At 37.1% G+C, this 17500-nt stretch overlaps 1 protein-coding gene across 3 annotated transcripts in view; it reads left to right on the top strand.

Moving 5' to 3' along the window:
* Positions 1–17500, top strand: part of nfatc2a (nuclear factor of activated T cells 2a) — a 76511-nt gene that overhangs the window by 37363 nt on the left and 21648 nt on the right. For 2 of the 3 annotated variants that reach the window (XM_061972453.1, XM_061972439.1), the window contains exons 6-9: positions 3658–3798; positions 12501–12556; positions 12616–12748; positions 16826–17314. In XM_061972453.1, coding sequence (XP_061828437.1) covers positions 3658–3798; positions 12501–12556; positions 12616–12748; positions 16826–17314 — 819 coding nt within the window. The remainder of the gene's footprint in view (positions 1–3657; positions 3799–12500; positions 12557–12615; positions 12749–16825; positions 17315–17500) is intronic. The other variant, XM_061972447.1, reaches the window with a different exon arrangement.

Below are 17500 nucleotides of genomic sequence, written 5' to 3' on the forward strand. Positions count from 1 at the left end.
CATGTTATGTCACTCTTTTAATTGTGTCATGTTGCACCTTTAGAATGTTATGTCACTCTTAATTGTGTCATGTTGGCACCTTTAGCATGTTATGTCACTCTTAATGGGGTCATGTTGCACCTTTAGCATGTTATGTCACTCTTAATTGTGTCATGTTGCACCTTTAGCATGTTATGTCACTCTTAATTGTGTCATGTTGCACCTTTAGCATGTTATGTCACTCTTAATTGTGTCATGTTGCACCTTTAGCATGTTATGTCCCTCTTAATTGTGTCATGTTGCACCTTTAGCATGTTATGTCACTCTTAATTGTGTCATGTTGCACCTTTAGCATGTTATGTCACTCTTAATTGTGTCATGTTGCAACTTTAGCATGTTATGTCACTCTTTTAATTGTGTCATGTTGGCACCTTTAGCATGTTATGTCACTCTTAATTGTGTCATGTTGCACCTTTAGCATGTTATGTCACTCTTAGTTGTGTCATGTTGCACCTTTAGCATGTTATGTCACTCTTAATTGTGTCATGTTGCACCTTTAGCATGTTATGTCACTCTTAATTGTGTCATGTTGCACCTTTAGCATGTTATGTCACTCTTTTAATTGTGTCATGTTGCACCTTTAGCATGTTATGTCACTCTTAATTGTGTCATGTTGCACCTTTAGCATGTTATGTCACTCTTTTAATTGTGTCATGTTGCACCTTTAGCATGTTATGTCACTCTTAGTTGTGTCATGTTGCACCTTTAGCATGTTATGTCACTCTTAATTGTGTCATGTTGCACCTTTAGCATGTTATGTCACTCTTTTAATTGTGTCATGTTGCACCTTTAGCATGTTATGTCACTCTTAATTGTGTCATGTTGGCACCTTTAGCATGTTATGCCACTCTTAGTTGTGTCATGTTGCACCTTTAGCATGTTATGTCACTCTTAGTTGTGTCATGTTGCACCTTTAGCATGTTATGTCACTCTTTTAATTGTGTCATGTTGCACCTTTAGCATGTTATGTCACTCTTAATTGTGTCATGTTGGCACCTTTAGCATGTTATGTCACTCTTAATGGGGTCATGTTGCACCTTTAGCATGTTATGTCACTCTTAATTGTGTCATGTTGCACCTTTAGCATGTTATGTCACTCTTAGTTGTGTCATGTTGCACCTTTAGCATGTTATGTCACTCTTAATTGTGTCATGTTGCACCTTTAGCATGTTATGTCACTCTTAATTGTGTCATGTTGCACCTTTAGCATGTTATGTCCCTCTTAATTGTGTCATGTTGCACCTTTAGCATGTTATGTCACTCTTAATTGTGTCATGTTGCACCTTTAGCATGTTATGTCACTCTTAATTGTGTCATGTTGCAACTTTAGCATGTTATGTCACTCTTTTAATTGTGTCATGTTGGCACCTTTAGCATTTTATGTCACTCTTAGTGGGGTCATGTTGCACCTTTAGCATGTTATGTCACTCTTAATTGTGTCATGTTGCACCTTTAGCATGTTATGTCACTCTTAGTTGTGTCATGTTGCACCTTTAGCATGTTATGCCAATCTTAGTTGTGTCATGTTGCACCTTTAGCATGTTATGTCACTCTTAATTGTGTCATGTTGCACCTTTAGCATGTTATGTCACTCTTAATTGTGTCATGTTGCACCTTTAGCATGTTATGTCACTCTTCATTGTGTCATGTTGCACCTTTAGCATGTTATGTCACTCTTAATTGTGTCATGTTGCACCTTTAGCATGTTATGTTCCTCTTAATTGTGTCATGTTGCACCTTTAGCATGTTATGTCACTATTAATTGTGTCATGTTGCACCTTTAGCATGTTATGTCACTCTTAATTGTGTCATGTTGCACCTTTAGCATGTTATCTCACTCTTAATTGTGTCATGTTGCACCTTTAGCATGTTATGTCACTCGTAATTGGGTCATGTTGCACCTTTTAGTAGTGTTATGTAGTCATTGTCACTTGAAATAGAGGAAAGCAACACATTTAACAATTTTGATGGACAACACCTGCATTGTAGCAAAGTCTTAATTGTGTCATGTTGCACCTTTAGTAGTGTTATGTCACTCTTAATTGTGTCATGTTGCACCTTTAGCATGTTATGTCACTCTTAATTGTGTCATGTTGCACCTTTAGCATGTTATGTCACTCTTAATTGTGTCATGTTGCACCTTTAGCATGTTATGTCACTCTTAATTGTGTCATGTTGCACCTTTAGCATGTTATGTCACTCTTAATTGTGTCATGTTGCACCTTCAGCATGTTAGGTCACTCTTAATTGTGTCATGTTGCACCTTTAGCATGTTATGTCACTATTTTAATTGTGTCATGTTGCACCTTTAGCATGTTATGTCACTCTTAATTGTGTCATGTTGCACCTTTAGCATGTTATGTCACTCTTAATTGTGTCATGTTGCACCTTTAGCATGTTATGTCACTCTTTTAATTGTGTCATGTTGCACCTTTAGCATGTTATGTCACTCTTAATTGTGTCATGTTGCACCTTTAGCATGTTATGTCACTCTTAGTTGTGTCATGTTGCACCTTTAGCATGTTATGTCACTCTTAATTGTGTCATGTTGCACCTTTAGCATGTTATGTCACTCTTAATTGTGTCATGTTGCACCTTTAGCATGTTATGTCACACTTAATTGTGTCATGTTGCACCTTTAGCATGTTATGTCACCCCTTATTGTGTCATGTTACACCTTTAGCATGTTATGTCACTCTTAATTGGGTCATGTTGCACTTTAAGCATGTTATGTTACTCTTAATCATCACAAAAATGCTTTATGATGCTGAAAAAATATCGATGTAATCATAGTAGTATCGACTAGATACGCGTCTGTACTTGGTATCATTACAGTGGATGTCAGGTGTAGATCCACCCATGGCGTTTGTTTACATTTTGACGCCGGTGAGCTATTGTATCCTCCTACGGTGTGTAGTGAAGCATGTTTGACTATTCCTCGTCCTCCAGTGATAATGCTACTTGTAAGAAACTCACTTTATTTGTCGCCAGGGAGGCGAGGATTAGTGATTTAGAAGTAGTAGTCTTAAAGCACCTCTTCCTGAGGGTGTTTCAGTGTTATAACGTCACCTTTACCTATCTGCTTGTAAGTACTCTGTGTGCATGCGCTGCCGAACATGCTCCTCTGCTCGTAAAACCAGCAATGTCACGTAAAAACATTTTTTGCAGAGCTATATGAGCTACATGCTAATTTGTTAAAATAGCATATTGACTGAAGAAAAACTGAAGGATGTAACTGATCAACATGTACTTAGCAGAGCTCAAGGCTGCGTTTCAAGAAGTGTAGCAAAGCCTGCTTTTAAAAAAAAAATTTTTACAAAGCTTTCTCACGAATGTATTAGTTATTCATGAAGTATTTATGAGTAAAACGCCATGTCAGGTTCACAGTAAACGCATGATAAATATGTATAAGTGATTTTTTAATTTTTTTTTATTAAGATTGTCCTTTTTTCTTTCAAAGTCCAGCGTTTTAATGCCTCTTCTGTCCAAAATGACAATGACGGATCGCTCATAAACACATATTTCTCGTCCAACATTTGGACATGACGTGGACCTTTAATTAAGTGCAGTGTACTTGTGGATGATTAATAGCCGGTGCTGTGTTTTCATCACACGCAGCTCAGCGTTCTGCACATGAACTTCCCGTGGTGGAGAAGCAGGACTTGGACAGCTGCTGCGTGCTGGGAGGCCAGCAGATGATCCTGACCGGCCAGAACTTCAGCTCCGACTCCAAGGTGTTGTTCACGGAGAAAACACACGGTGAGTGAGCTTCGCACTCTTCAGCTCGCCTTCTCCGCCACCGCAGGGGGTGCCCGTTACGTGGATGGCGAGCTGGCGGTGGATGGCGGAGGGTGTGTCGGTCCATCGCCAGCCAGGCATTAAAAAAAATAGACCTATTAGCGACCCTCAGTGTTCACCAAGACGTCACTTTTGTCACTTGGTTGTCTTGTGAGATGACGCTGGCTGCTGCCAGATCATTATTAAAAAAAAATGACCGACATTTAAAACCATTTTTTTATTATAATTTTTTATTTTATTATTATTATTATTTTTAATCAATCCAACAAAATCATTATTATCTCAACTACATGCATTTTTTATTGTATTATTATTATTATTTTTAATCAGTCCAACAAAATCATTATTATCTCAACTAAATGCATTTTTTTCTACTGATATCATCTCCACAGTGGATAGGTTGATTGGCAACACTAAATCTGCTGCCAGATCATTATTAAGAAAAAATGACCGACATTTAAAACAATTTTTTAATTAAATTTTTTTATTTTATTATTATTATTATTATTTTTAATCAGTCCAACAAAATCATTATTATCTCAACTAAATGCATTTTTTTTATTTTATTATTATTATTATTATTTTTAATCAGTCCAACAAAATCATTATTATCTCAACTAAATGCATTTTTTATTTTATTATTATTATTATTTTTAATCAGTCCAACAAAATCATTATTATCTCAACTAAATGCATTTTTTTCTACTGATATCATCTCCACAGTGGATAGGTTGATTGGCAACACTAAATGGTCCCTAGTGTGTGAATGTTGTCTGTCTATCTGTGTTGGCCCTGTGATGAGGTGGCGACTTGTCCAGGGTGTACCCCGCCTTCCGCCCGAATGCAGCTGAGATAGGCTCCAGCACCCCCCCGCGACCCCAAAAGGGACAAGCGGTAGAAAATGGATGGATCATCTCCACAGTATGAGTTGGACTATCAACATCTATCCATGTTTTTAATATGACCCTTTTTGTTATGATGCATATTGAAAAACATGCATTTTTACTCTTTTCTGACACGTTACTAAATTGATGAGATGCGAGATTATTATTAAGAAAAAATGACCGACATTTAAAAAATATTTTTTATTTATTTAGTTATTTTTAAATTACACAAATGTGTAAATTACCCATGTCTTGGGCACTAATACACCCCCATACCATCACACATGCTGCCTTTTACACTTTGCGCCTAGAACAATCCGGATGGTTCTTTTCCTCTTTGGTCCGGAGGACACGACGTCCACAGGTTCCAAAAACAATTTGGAAATGTGGACTCGTCAGACCACAGAAGACTTTTCCACTTTGTATCAGTCCATCTTAGATGAGCTCGGCCCCAGTGAAGCCGGCAGCGTTTCTGGGTGTTGTTGATAAATGGCTTTGGCTTTGCATAGTAGAGTTTTAACTTGCACTTACAGATGTGGCGACAAACTGTAGTTACTGACAGTGGTTTTCTGAAGTGTTCCTGAGCCCATTTGTGTCATGATCTGTGGTTTGGATCATGTTTTTATTATTTTCTGTTAGTTTTAAGACTTCAATAGTTCCTGTTTTTGTACATCCTTGTTTGTTTTAGTTTCCATGGCGACTGATTAGTTTCACCTGCCTCATGTGTTCGGGACACGCCTGCTCTAATCAAGAGACTATTATTTAAGCCTGTCTTTACCAGTTGGCGTCATTGCTTGTGCCATGCGATTGTTTGCTTCATGACTTGTCAAGTAAGTTTTGTTTGTTCATGCCACAGTTAGTGAGTTTTTGCCCTGTCCATAGTTTATGCTAAGTGTTTGCTTTTGTTTGTTGTGCCTTCGCCTTGTGCGCCTTTTTGGTTGTACCTATTTGAGAGTCAAGATTAAATCATGTTCCTACCCTCAAGTCCTGTCCAGAATAGTCCGTTTTGCGTCCTGGGAGAACAAACCTCGCAAACCCCCCGTTATGACAATGTGGTGATATCCTTTACACACCGATGCCGCTTTTTGATGCAGCACCGCCTGATGGATGAAAGGTCACGGGCATTCAATGTTACTTGGAGAAATCACTACACGTAAGCAGCTAAACCCGACACCGTCGATCCCTCAGGCTGTACTGCATCAACAAGCGACATCAGTGTGTAAAGGATATCACCACATGGGCTCAGGAACACTTCAGAAACCCACTGTCAGTAACTACAGTTGGTCGCTACATCTGTAAGTGCAAGTTAAAACTCTCCTATGCAAGGCGAAAACCGTTTATCAACAACACCCAGAAACGCCGTCGGCTTCGCTGGGCCTGAGCTCATCTAAGATGGACTGATACAAAGTGGAAAAGTGTTCTGTGGTCTGACGAGTCCACATTTCAAATTATTAATAAATAATTACTACTAAAGAATATAATTTAATAATAATAATAATAGGAATATCAAACGTATTATTAACAATAACAGAATCATTTTATAATAATAAAAAAATAAATGTACTAATATTAATGTATCCAATATTATTAATAAATAAATAATACTAAAGAATATAATTTAATAATAATAATAATAGGAATATCAAAAGTAATATTAACAATAACAGAATTATTTTATAATAATAAAAAAATAAATCTAAGATGGACTGATTGAAAAAGTGTAAAAGTGTTCTGTGGTCTGACGAGTCCACCCTCAGGCGGTGCTGCATCAAAAAGCGACATCAGTGTGTAAAGGATATCACCACATGGGCTCAGGAACACTTCAGAAGACCACTGTCAGTAACTACAGTTGGCTGCTACATCTGTAAGTGCAAGTTAAAACTCTAATATGCATAGCCAAAGCCATTTATCAACAACACCCAGAAATGCTTCGCCGGGCCAGACGGGTCTGACGAGTCCACATTTCAAATAGTTTTTGGAAACTGTGGACGTCGTGTCCTCCGGACCAAAGAGGAAAAGAACCATCCGGATTGTTATAGGCGCAAAGTGTAAAAGGCAGCATGTGTGATGGTATGGGGGTGTATTAGTGCCCAAGGCATGGGTAACTTACACATCTGTGAAGGCGCCATTAATGCTGAAAGGTACATACAGGTTTTGGAGCAACATATGTTGCCATCATGGACGCCCCTTGCTTATTTCAGCAAGACAATGCCAAGCCAGGTGTTACATCAAGAGTGCGGGTACTAGACTGGCCCGCCTGCAGTCCAGACCTGTCTCCCATTGAAAATGTGTGGCGCATTATGAAGCCTAAAATAGCACAACGGAGACCCCCGGACTGTTGAACAACTTAAGCTGTACATCAAGCAAGAATGGGAAAGAATTCCACCTGAAAAAATGTGTCTCCTCAGTTCCCAAACGTTTACTGAGTGTTGTTAAAAGGAAAGGCCATGTAACACAGTGGTGAACACGCCCTTTCCCAACTACTTTGGCACGTGTTGCAGCCATGAAATTCTAAGTTAATTATTATTTGTATGAGTTTGAGCATCAAATATGTTGTCTTTGTATATTATTCAACTGAATATGGGTTGAAAAGGATTGACAAATATTTCGTTTATATTTACATCTAACACAATTTCCCAACTCATATGGAAACGGGGTTTGTACAATACAGTTTGTCAAAAATCTCCATGGCTGAGCAGGTTACGTCGACTACAACTAAAAGCATTTTTCCTCCAAGCCGTGTTACGTAACGCACGCTCAGCCAGACATGGAAAAGGAAATCTCGGGGAAAAGGGATTGCCGACGCAGGGTTCCGTGTAGCGCATGACTCGGGAATCCCTCCCAATGGGAGACATCTGCTCGGCAACAACCGCCCCGACTAATTTCCACTTCCTCGCGTAATCGCGTGCAGACGGGCCAAGAAAAGTCGGGGTCTCCCGCGGTGGCGAGACGCCGCTGCCAAAGGAGCAGTAATGGAGTAGAAGCTGGCGGTAGAAAGTTGGCGGCGCGTGTGGAATACCCCACCACCGCTTTTTTTTTTTTTTTTCCAAGCTTACTCAATCAAGCCGTGTGTTTTTAATCAGAGGCTTCCCCGCCCACAGCGACGTACGCAATCACACTCGCATGTCCTGTCATGTGCTCTCTCTCGCCTTTCACGCTCCACTACGTTCATCTCCATAAACACTTGGCAGGAAACAAGTCGAAAGAGCTATTTTTGGTTTTTAACCAAACCCAAAGCCAGTGAAGTTGTGTAAATGGTGGGGGTGTAACGGTACGTGTTTTTGTATTGAACCGTTTCGGTTACGGGGGTTTCGGTTCAGTTCGGAGGTGTACCGGACGAGTTTCCACACGAATATATTAAGTAGCCGCCTCCACTTCCTTCTGTCTCTGTCAGTCCTCTACACAGCATTGTCCCACCCACACAACCACCTGATTGGTTACAAACAGAGCGGTAACAGCCAATCAGCAGTGAGTATTCAGAGCGCATGTAGTCAGTGCTTAGTGTTTAGCAGGTAATCATCAGGCAGCACACTCTCCCCAAATGATAATAAACACCTCCCAGTCAACTACTAGTAACATCACTATGAGCCCGTTGACCTTCTAGAACGGCCCGTTAAGCTTTTCATTCTGGCCCGCCGGACATTTCCAAACATTTTTTTTTAGATATTTAAGATGGAAAGTGTAGCTGCCATTATGATGTGCACTCATGTTTTCTAATGACCGTAAGTCTTGAACTACACTAAGTATTTTAATGGTTGGAATCTGCGCTTTTGCATGATATTCTACGAACCCCGTTTCCATATGAGTTGGGAAATTGTGTTAGATGTAAATATAAACGGAATACAATGATTTGCAAATCATTTTCAACCCATATTCACTACATAGACAACATATTTGATGTTCAAACTCATAAACTTGCAAATAATCATTAACTTAGAATTTCATGGCTGCAACAAATGCCAAAGTAGTTGGGAAAGGGCATGTTCACCACTGTGTTACATGGCCTTTCCTTTTAACAACACTCAGTAAAGGTTTGGGAACTGAGGAGACACATTTTTTCAGGTGGAATTCTTTCCCATTCTTGCTTGATGTACAGCTTAAGTAGTTCAACAGTCCGGGGGTCTCCGTTGTGCTATTTTAGGCTTCACGCATTTTCAATGGGAGACAGGTCTGGACTACATGCAGGCCAGTCTAGTACCCGCACTCTTTCACAATGAAGCCACGTTGATGTAACACGTGACTTGGCATTGTCTTGCTGAAATAAGCAGGGGCGTCCATGGTAACGTTGCTTGGATGGCAACATATGTTGCTCCAAAACCTGTATGTACCTTTCAGCATTAATGGTGCCTTCACAGATGTGTTAAGTTACCCATGTCTTGGGCACTAATACACCCCCATACCATCACACATGCTGGCTTTTACACTTTGCGCCTAGAACAATCCGGATGGTTCTTTTCCTCTTTGGTCCGGAGGACACGACGTCCACAGTTTCCAAAAACAATTTGAACTGTGGACTCGTCAGACCACAGAACACTTTTCCACTTTGTATCAGTCCATCTTAGATGAGCTCGGGCCCAGCGAAGCCGACGGCGTTTCTGGGTGTTGTTGATAAACGGTTTTCGCCTTGCATAGGAGAGTTTTAACTTGCACTTACAGATGTAGCAACCAACTGTAGTTACTGACAGTGGGTTTCTGAAGTGTTCCTGAGCCCATGTGGTGATATCCTTTACACACTGATGTCGCTTGTTCATGCAGTACAGCCTGAGGGATCGAAGGTCACGGGCTTAGCTGCTTACGTGCAGTGATTTCTCCAGATTCTCTGAACCCTTTGATGATATTACGGACCGTAGATGGTGAAATCCCTAAATTCCTGGTTGAGAAAGGTTTTTCTTAAACTGTTCAACAATTTGCTCAGGCATTTGTTGACAAAGTGGTGACCCTCGCCCCATCCTCGTTTGTGAATGACTGAGCATTTCATGGAATCTACTTTTATACCCAATCATGGCACCCACCTGTTCCCAATTAGCCTGCACACCTGTGGGATGTTCCAAATAAGTGTTTGATGAGCATTCCTCAACTTTATCAGTATTTATTGCCACCTTTCCCAACTTCTTTGTCACGTGTTGCTGGCATCAAATTCTAAAGTTAATGATTATTTGCAACAACAAAAAAATGTTTATGAGTTTGAACATCAAATATGTTGTCTTTGTAGCATATTCAACTGAATATGGGTTGAAAAGGATTTGCAAATAATTGTATTCCGTTTATATTTACATCTAACACAATTTCCCAACTCATATAGAAACGGGGTTTGTAGTTACTATAGTAATCTAATTAGTTACTATGGTCATCTAATTACCATATTTTCCTCACTATAAGGCGCACCTAAAAACCTGAAATTTTCTCAAAAGCTGACAGGGCGCCTTATAATCAGGTGCGCCTTATATATGGACCAATATTGAGCCACAACAGGTCTCGCAACTACGGGATGCATAAAGTAACCCCAGCCTCTACTGTAGCGTCTATTCTATGCGCCTTATATATGAACAAAGTTTTAGAATAGGCCATTCATTGAAGGTGCGCCTTATAATCCGGTGCGCCTTATCGTGCAGAAAATACGGTAGTTACTATGGTAATCTAAGTCACAGCACCAAGGTACCAAGCAGTGTGGGTGGGGAGCGTTTCCACAGAGTGTTTCCAGAGCGGCCAGCCTGAAATGCGTTTTTTTTTTTTTACAACAAAGTTCCGAAGCTTAGCGATATATTTTACCGTTCACGTCCATATTTCGCTGTGTTTATTGCATTTTGCTTGATTGTAAAACACGTCGACGGAAAGAGGGTGTGACATTCATATGTTGTCAATATTCAGTGTTTTATCCTTCGTAGTTAACATTGTAAATCCCACATTCTTTATTTTCATGTACATTTTGGGTGTCTCATTCAGTAAAAACATTTTAAATTCCATTTAGGTTTTTTTCTGTCAATAACTTTCAATCAGACATTATTGTGAGATTTTGTATTAGTGTCCCTAAAAATAGATATACCGGCCACCAGACACATTTGTTTCTCGAAATTTGGCCCCCGAGGCAAAATAATTGCCCAGGCCTGTTCGAGAAATGTAAAAGGCAGCTCAGCTCGCTTGCAGTCCTGACTTGAGGTGAAGGCTAATTCACTTTTAGCGTAACGTTAGCTCATGTTGCGGTGTGTGTGTGTTACGGACAGCAAAGCCCTGTCTGTCTGTTATTTCACTTGACCTTTTTCTGTGTTGATTGAGCTGTGTTGAAGCAGCAAAAAAGTACATTATGTTAAATGAAGAGTTTCTGTCTCTGATAGTTGATATAATAATGTAAGTGCATCATTAAGCCTACATGAACTCCATGGTGTTCAGGGATGAATAGTCTCTCCTATTCATACTTGCCAACCCTCCCGGATTTTCCGGGAGACTCCCGAAATTCAGCGCCTCTCCCGAAAACCTCCCGGGACAAATTTTCTCCCGAAAATCTCCCGAAATTCAGGCGGAGCTGGAGGCCACGCCCCCTCCAGCTCCAGAATAGAATTCACTGAAAGTCAATTATTTCTTATATATATATATATATATATATATATATATATTGTGTGAATGTGAGTGTGAATGTTGTCTGTATATCTGTGTTGGCCCTGCGATGAGGTGGCCACTTGTCCAGGGTGTACCCCGCCTCCCGCCCGATTGTAGCTGAGATAGGCTCCAGCGCCCCCCGCGACCCCAAAGGGAATAAGCGGTAGAAAATGGATGGATGGATGGATGGATATATATATATATATACATATACATATATATATATATGAAATACTTGAATACTTGACTTGGTGAATTCTAGCTGTAAATATACTCCTCCCCTCTTAACCACGCCCCCAACCACGCCCCCGCCCCAACCACGCCCTCCGCACCCACCCCCCACCCCCCACCTCCCGAAATTGGAGGTCTCAAGGTTGGCAAGTATGCTCCTTTGCTATTGTACCATTTTTTCCAGCTATAGTTACATGAATCATTAGTAATGCAGCAGCCTAGTTTTGAATGGCAGGGTCCCTGCCTTCACATGTTGATACAAATATAACATTTACATAATAAAAATCAACTTCCAAAATGCTGTAATAAATGAAGCATGATGAGTTGACTTGAAACTGTTAAATGTTGAACTTTTTATATGTAGAAGAAAAGTTTTGTCATTTTATTTAATCTGAGCAACAACTTGAGGCAGTTTAATGTTGATTAACATGGGCAGAATTATTATAGTGTTCCCATTGTTTACAAATTTGGTAAATAAATAACCAAAAAAATTTATATTTTGTTGTTTTCTTACTGTACCGAAAATGAACCGAACCGTGACCTCTAAACCGGGGTACGTACCGAACCGAAATTTTTGTGTACCGTTACACCCCTAGTAAATGGTAAATAAAAAGAGAATACAATGATTTGCAAATCCTTTTCAACTTATATTCAATTAAAATAGACTGCAAAGACAAAATATTTCTTTTTTTTTTTGGCAAATAATCATGAACTTAGAATTTAATGGCAGCAACACATTGCAAAAAAGTTGTCACGGGGGCATTTTTACCACTGTGTTACATGGCCTTTCCTTTTAACAACACTCAGTAAAGGTTTGGGAACTGAGGAGACACATTTTTATATGAATATAATTCACTTCACTTTGACATTCATGTAACAATGTTGCAACTAAAAGATGAACATTTATTGTTGATGACTTCCCTGCACGCAACAACTGCTATGTTCCTCCGCCAGATGGGATGCAAGTGTGGGAGAGTGAAGCCACGGTGGACAAAGACAAGAGCCAGCCGGTGAGTGTAAGACGTCCGCGACGCCACTCATGGACTCATGCAACGTCTTTCACCTGCAGAGCATACTGTTTGTGGAGGTGCCGTCCTACCGCGACTCCTCCGTCTGCCGTCCCATCAAGGTGACCTTCTGCGTGGTCAACGGGAAGAGGAAGCGCAGTCAACCTCAGCACTTCGCCTACACGCCTCTGCCCTGTGAGCTACCTGCACTGCACCCTGTGTTCCACATGCTGGCATGTATATAAGACATGCTGGCATACATGTAATACATATATAAGACATGCTAGCATATATATATATATATATATATATATATATATATATATATATATATATATATATATATATATATATATATATATATATATATATATATATACGTATATATATATATATATATATATATATATATATATATATATATATATATATATATATATATATATATATACGTATATATATATATATATATATATATATAATACAAATATAAGACATGCTAGCATATATATAAATAATACAAATATAAGACATGCTATCATATATATAATACACATATAAGACATGCTATCATATATATATAATACAAATATAAGACATGCTATCATATATATATAAATAATACAAATATAAGACATGCTATCATATATATAAATAATACAAATATAAGACATGCTATCATATATATATATATATAATACAAATATAAGACATGCTAGCATATATATAAATAATACAAATATAAGACATGCTATCATATATATATAATACAAATATAAGACATGCTATCATATATATATATATATATATATAATACAAATATAAGACATGATATCATATATATATAATACAAATATAAGACATGCTATCATATATATATATATATATAATACAAATATAAGACATGCTAGTATATATATAAATAATACAAATATAAGACATGCTATCATATATATAATACAAATATAAGACATGCTATCATATATATATATATATATAAAATACAAATATAAGACATGCTATCATATATATATAATACAAATATAAGACATGATATCATATATATATAATACAAATATAAGACATGCTATCATATATATATATAATACAAATATAAGACATGCTAGTATATATATAAATAATACAAATATAAGACATGCTATCATATATATAATACAAATATAAGACATGCTATCATATATATATATATATATATAAAATACAAATATAAGACATGCTATCATATATATATAATACAAATATAAGACATGCTATCATATATATATAATAAAAATATAAGACATGCTAGCATATATATAAATAATACAAATATAAGACATGCTATCATATATATATAATACAAATATAAGACATGCTATCATATATATATAATGCAAATATAAGACATGCTAGCATATATATAAATAATACAAATATAAGACATGCTATCATATATATAAATAATACAAATATAAGACATGCTATCATATATATATATATATATAATACAAATATAAGACATGCTAGCATATATATATAATACAAATATAAGACATGCTATCATATATATAATACAAATATAAGACATGCTAGAATATATATAAATAATACAAATATAAGACATGCTATCATATATATATATATATATATATATATATATATATATATATATATATATATATAATACACATATAAGACATGCTATCATATATATATAATACAAATATAAGACATGCTATCATATATATATATAATACAAATATAAGACATGCTATCATATATATATATAATACACATATAAGACATGCTATCATATATATAATACAAATATAAGACATGCTATCATATATATATAATACAAATATAAGACATGCTATCATATATATGTAATACAAATATAAGACATGCTAGCATATATATAAATAATACAAATATAAGACATGCTATCATATATATATATATATATATATATATATAATACACATATAAGACATGCTATCATATATATATAATACAAATATAAGACATGCTGTCATATATATATAATACAAATATAAGACATGCTATCATATATATATAATACAAATATAAGACATGCTAGCATATATATAAATAATACAAATATAAGACATGCTATCATATATATATATATATATATATAATACACATATAAGACATGCTATCATATATATATATATATATATAATACAAATATAAGACATGCTATCATATATATATATATAATACAAATATAAGACATGCTATCATATATATATAATACAAATATAAGACATGCTAGTATATATATAAATAATACAAATATAAGACATGCTATCATATATATATATAATACAAATATAAGACATGCTATCATATATATAATACAAATATAAGACATGCTATCATATATATATAATACAAATATAAGACATGCTATCATATATATATAATACAAATATAAGACATGCTAGCATATATATATAATACAAATATAAGACATGTTAGCATACATACATAGGACAGGCTGGCATACATGTGATGCAAATATAAAACATGCAAGCATACATATAAGACAGGCTGGCATAGATGTAATACAAATATAAGACATGCTAGCATGCATGTAATACAAATATAAGACATTTTAGCATACATATATAGGACAGGCTGGCATACATGTGATGCAAATATAAGACATGCTAGCATATATATAATACAAATATAAGACATATATAAGAGATTTTAGCATACATATATAGGACAGGCTTGCATACATGCGATGCAAATATAAGACATGCTAGCATATATATAATACAAATATAAGACATGTTAGCATACATATGTAGGACAGGCTTGCATACATGCGATGCAAATATAAGACATGCTACCATACATATAAGACAGGCTGGCATACATGTAATACAAATATAAGACATGCTAGCATATATATATAAAATACAAGTATAAGACATGTTAGCATACATATGTAGGACAGGCTGGCATGCATGTGATGCAAATATAAGACATGCTAGCATATACTGTATATAATACAAATATAAGACATGTTAGCATACATGTATAGGACAGGCTTGCATACATGCGATGCAAACTTAAGACATGCTAGCATATATATAATACAAATATAAGATATGTTAGCATATATATATATATAGGACAGGCTTGCATACATGTGATGCAAATATAAGACATGCTAGCATACATATAAGACAGGCTGGCATACATGTAATACAAATATAAGACATGCTAGCATATATATATAATACAAGTATAAGACATGTTAGCATACATATGTAGGACAGGCTGGCATGCATGTGATGCAAATATAAGACATGCTCGTATACATATAGGACAGGCTGGCATACATGTAACACAAATATAAGACATGCTCGTATACATATAAGACAGGCTGGCATACATGTAACACAAATATAAGACATGCTAGCATATATATAATACAAATATAAGACATGTTAGCATACATGTATAGGACAGGCTTGCATACATGCGATGCAAACATAAGACATGCTAGCATATATATAATACAAATATAAGATATGTTAGCATAGATATATAGGACAGGCTTGTATACATGCGATACAAATATAAAACATACGAGCATACATATAAGACATGCTGGCATACATGTAATCGGATATAAGACATGCTAGCATATATATAATACAAATGTAAGACATCTTAGCATACATATATAGGACAGGCTGGCATACATGTTATGCAAATATAAAACATGCTAGCATACATATAAGACGTGCTAGCATATATGTAATACAAATATAAGACATGCTGGCATACATGTAATACAAATATAAGACACACTAGCATACCTGTGATACAAATACAAGTCGTGTTAGCATACATTTAATACAAATATAAGGCATGCTAGCATACATATATAGGACAGGCTGGCATACATGCGATGCAAATATAAAACATGCTAGCATATATGTAATACAAATATAAGACGTGCTAGCATATTTGTAATACAAATATAAGACATGCTAGCATATATGTAGTACAAATATAAGACAGGCTAGCATATATGCATTACAAATATAAGACATGCTAGCATACATGTAATACAAATATAAGACATGCTAGCATACATGTAATACAAATATAAGACATGCTAGCATATATGTAATACAAATATAAGACATGTTAGCATACCAGTAGCAACAGCGCCACCATGTGGTGTATTTGTCAGAGAACTAATAGCTGATGTTGTTTGTCCAGCTGCGTCCATCAAGACCGAGCCCTTAGACGAGTATGACTCGGACCACGTGACCTTCGCCATGATGGGCCCCCCCCCCCATTCCTACTACCCCAGCCCACGCCGCGTCCTCCACCCGGATCATGGCCTGCTTTCTGGCGTGGCGTCCTGCCAGCGTCTCGGCCCCGGCTTTGACCGCCAGAGTGCGGCGTTTCCCCGCGGCGAGAAGAGCGGCGCCTGTCAACAGACCGGGACCCTAATCCCCGACTCGCACCGCTCCGTCCTGGTCCGCACCGGATCCCCTGCGCACCCCCCCATCATCCAGTTCTCCCCCACCAACCACCACCAAGAGCCGCCCGCCGTCTACTGCGGATCCTACTCCCCTCCCCCTCCTCAACAGTACACCACGGTCATCCAGCAGCAGAAGGCCAGAGGACCTGGCGGGGACAGACCCAGGAGGGTGACGGTGAAGGAGGAGAACCTGGACCAGGCCTACCTCGATGATGGTGAGTGTAAGTCCATGTCTTTACTTTCTCATGTCTTGGACCATGGTCACCTGACATTGTACAATCCCCTTGTTCACCCCCTGGGAGGTAATGGGTCCCATTTTTATAGTCTTCGGTATGACTCGGCCGGGGTTTGAACTCACGACCTTCCAGTCTCAGAGCGGGCACTCTTACCAACAAGGCCACTGAGCA

This window comes from Nerophis lumbriciformis, linkage group LG01 (assembly GCF_033978685.3).
Source record: "Nerophis lumbriciformis linkage group LG01, RoL_Nlum_v2.1, whole genome shotgun sequence".
Classification (NCBI taxonomy): Eukaryota; Metazoa; Chordata; class Actinopteri; order Syngnathiformes; family Syngnathidae; genus Nerophis; species Nerophis lumbriciformis.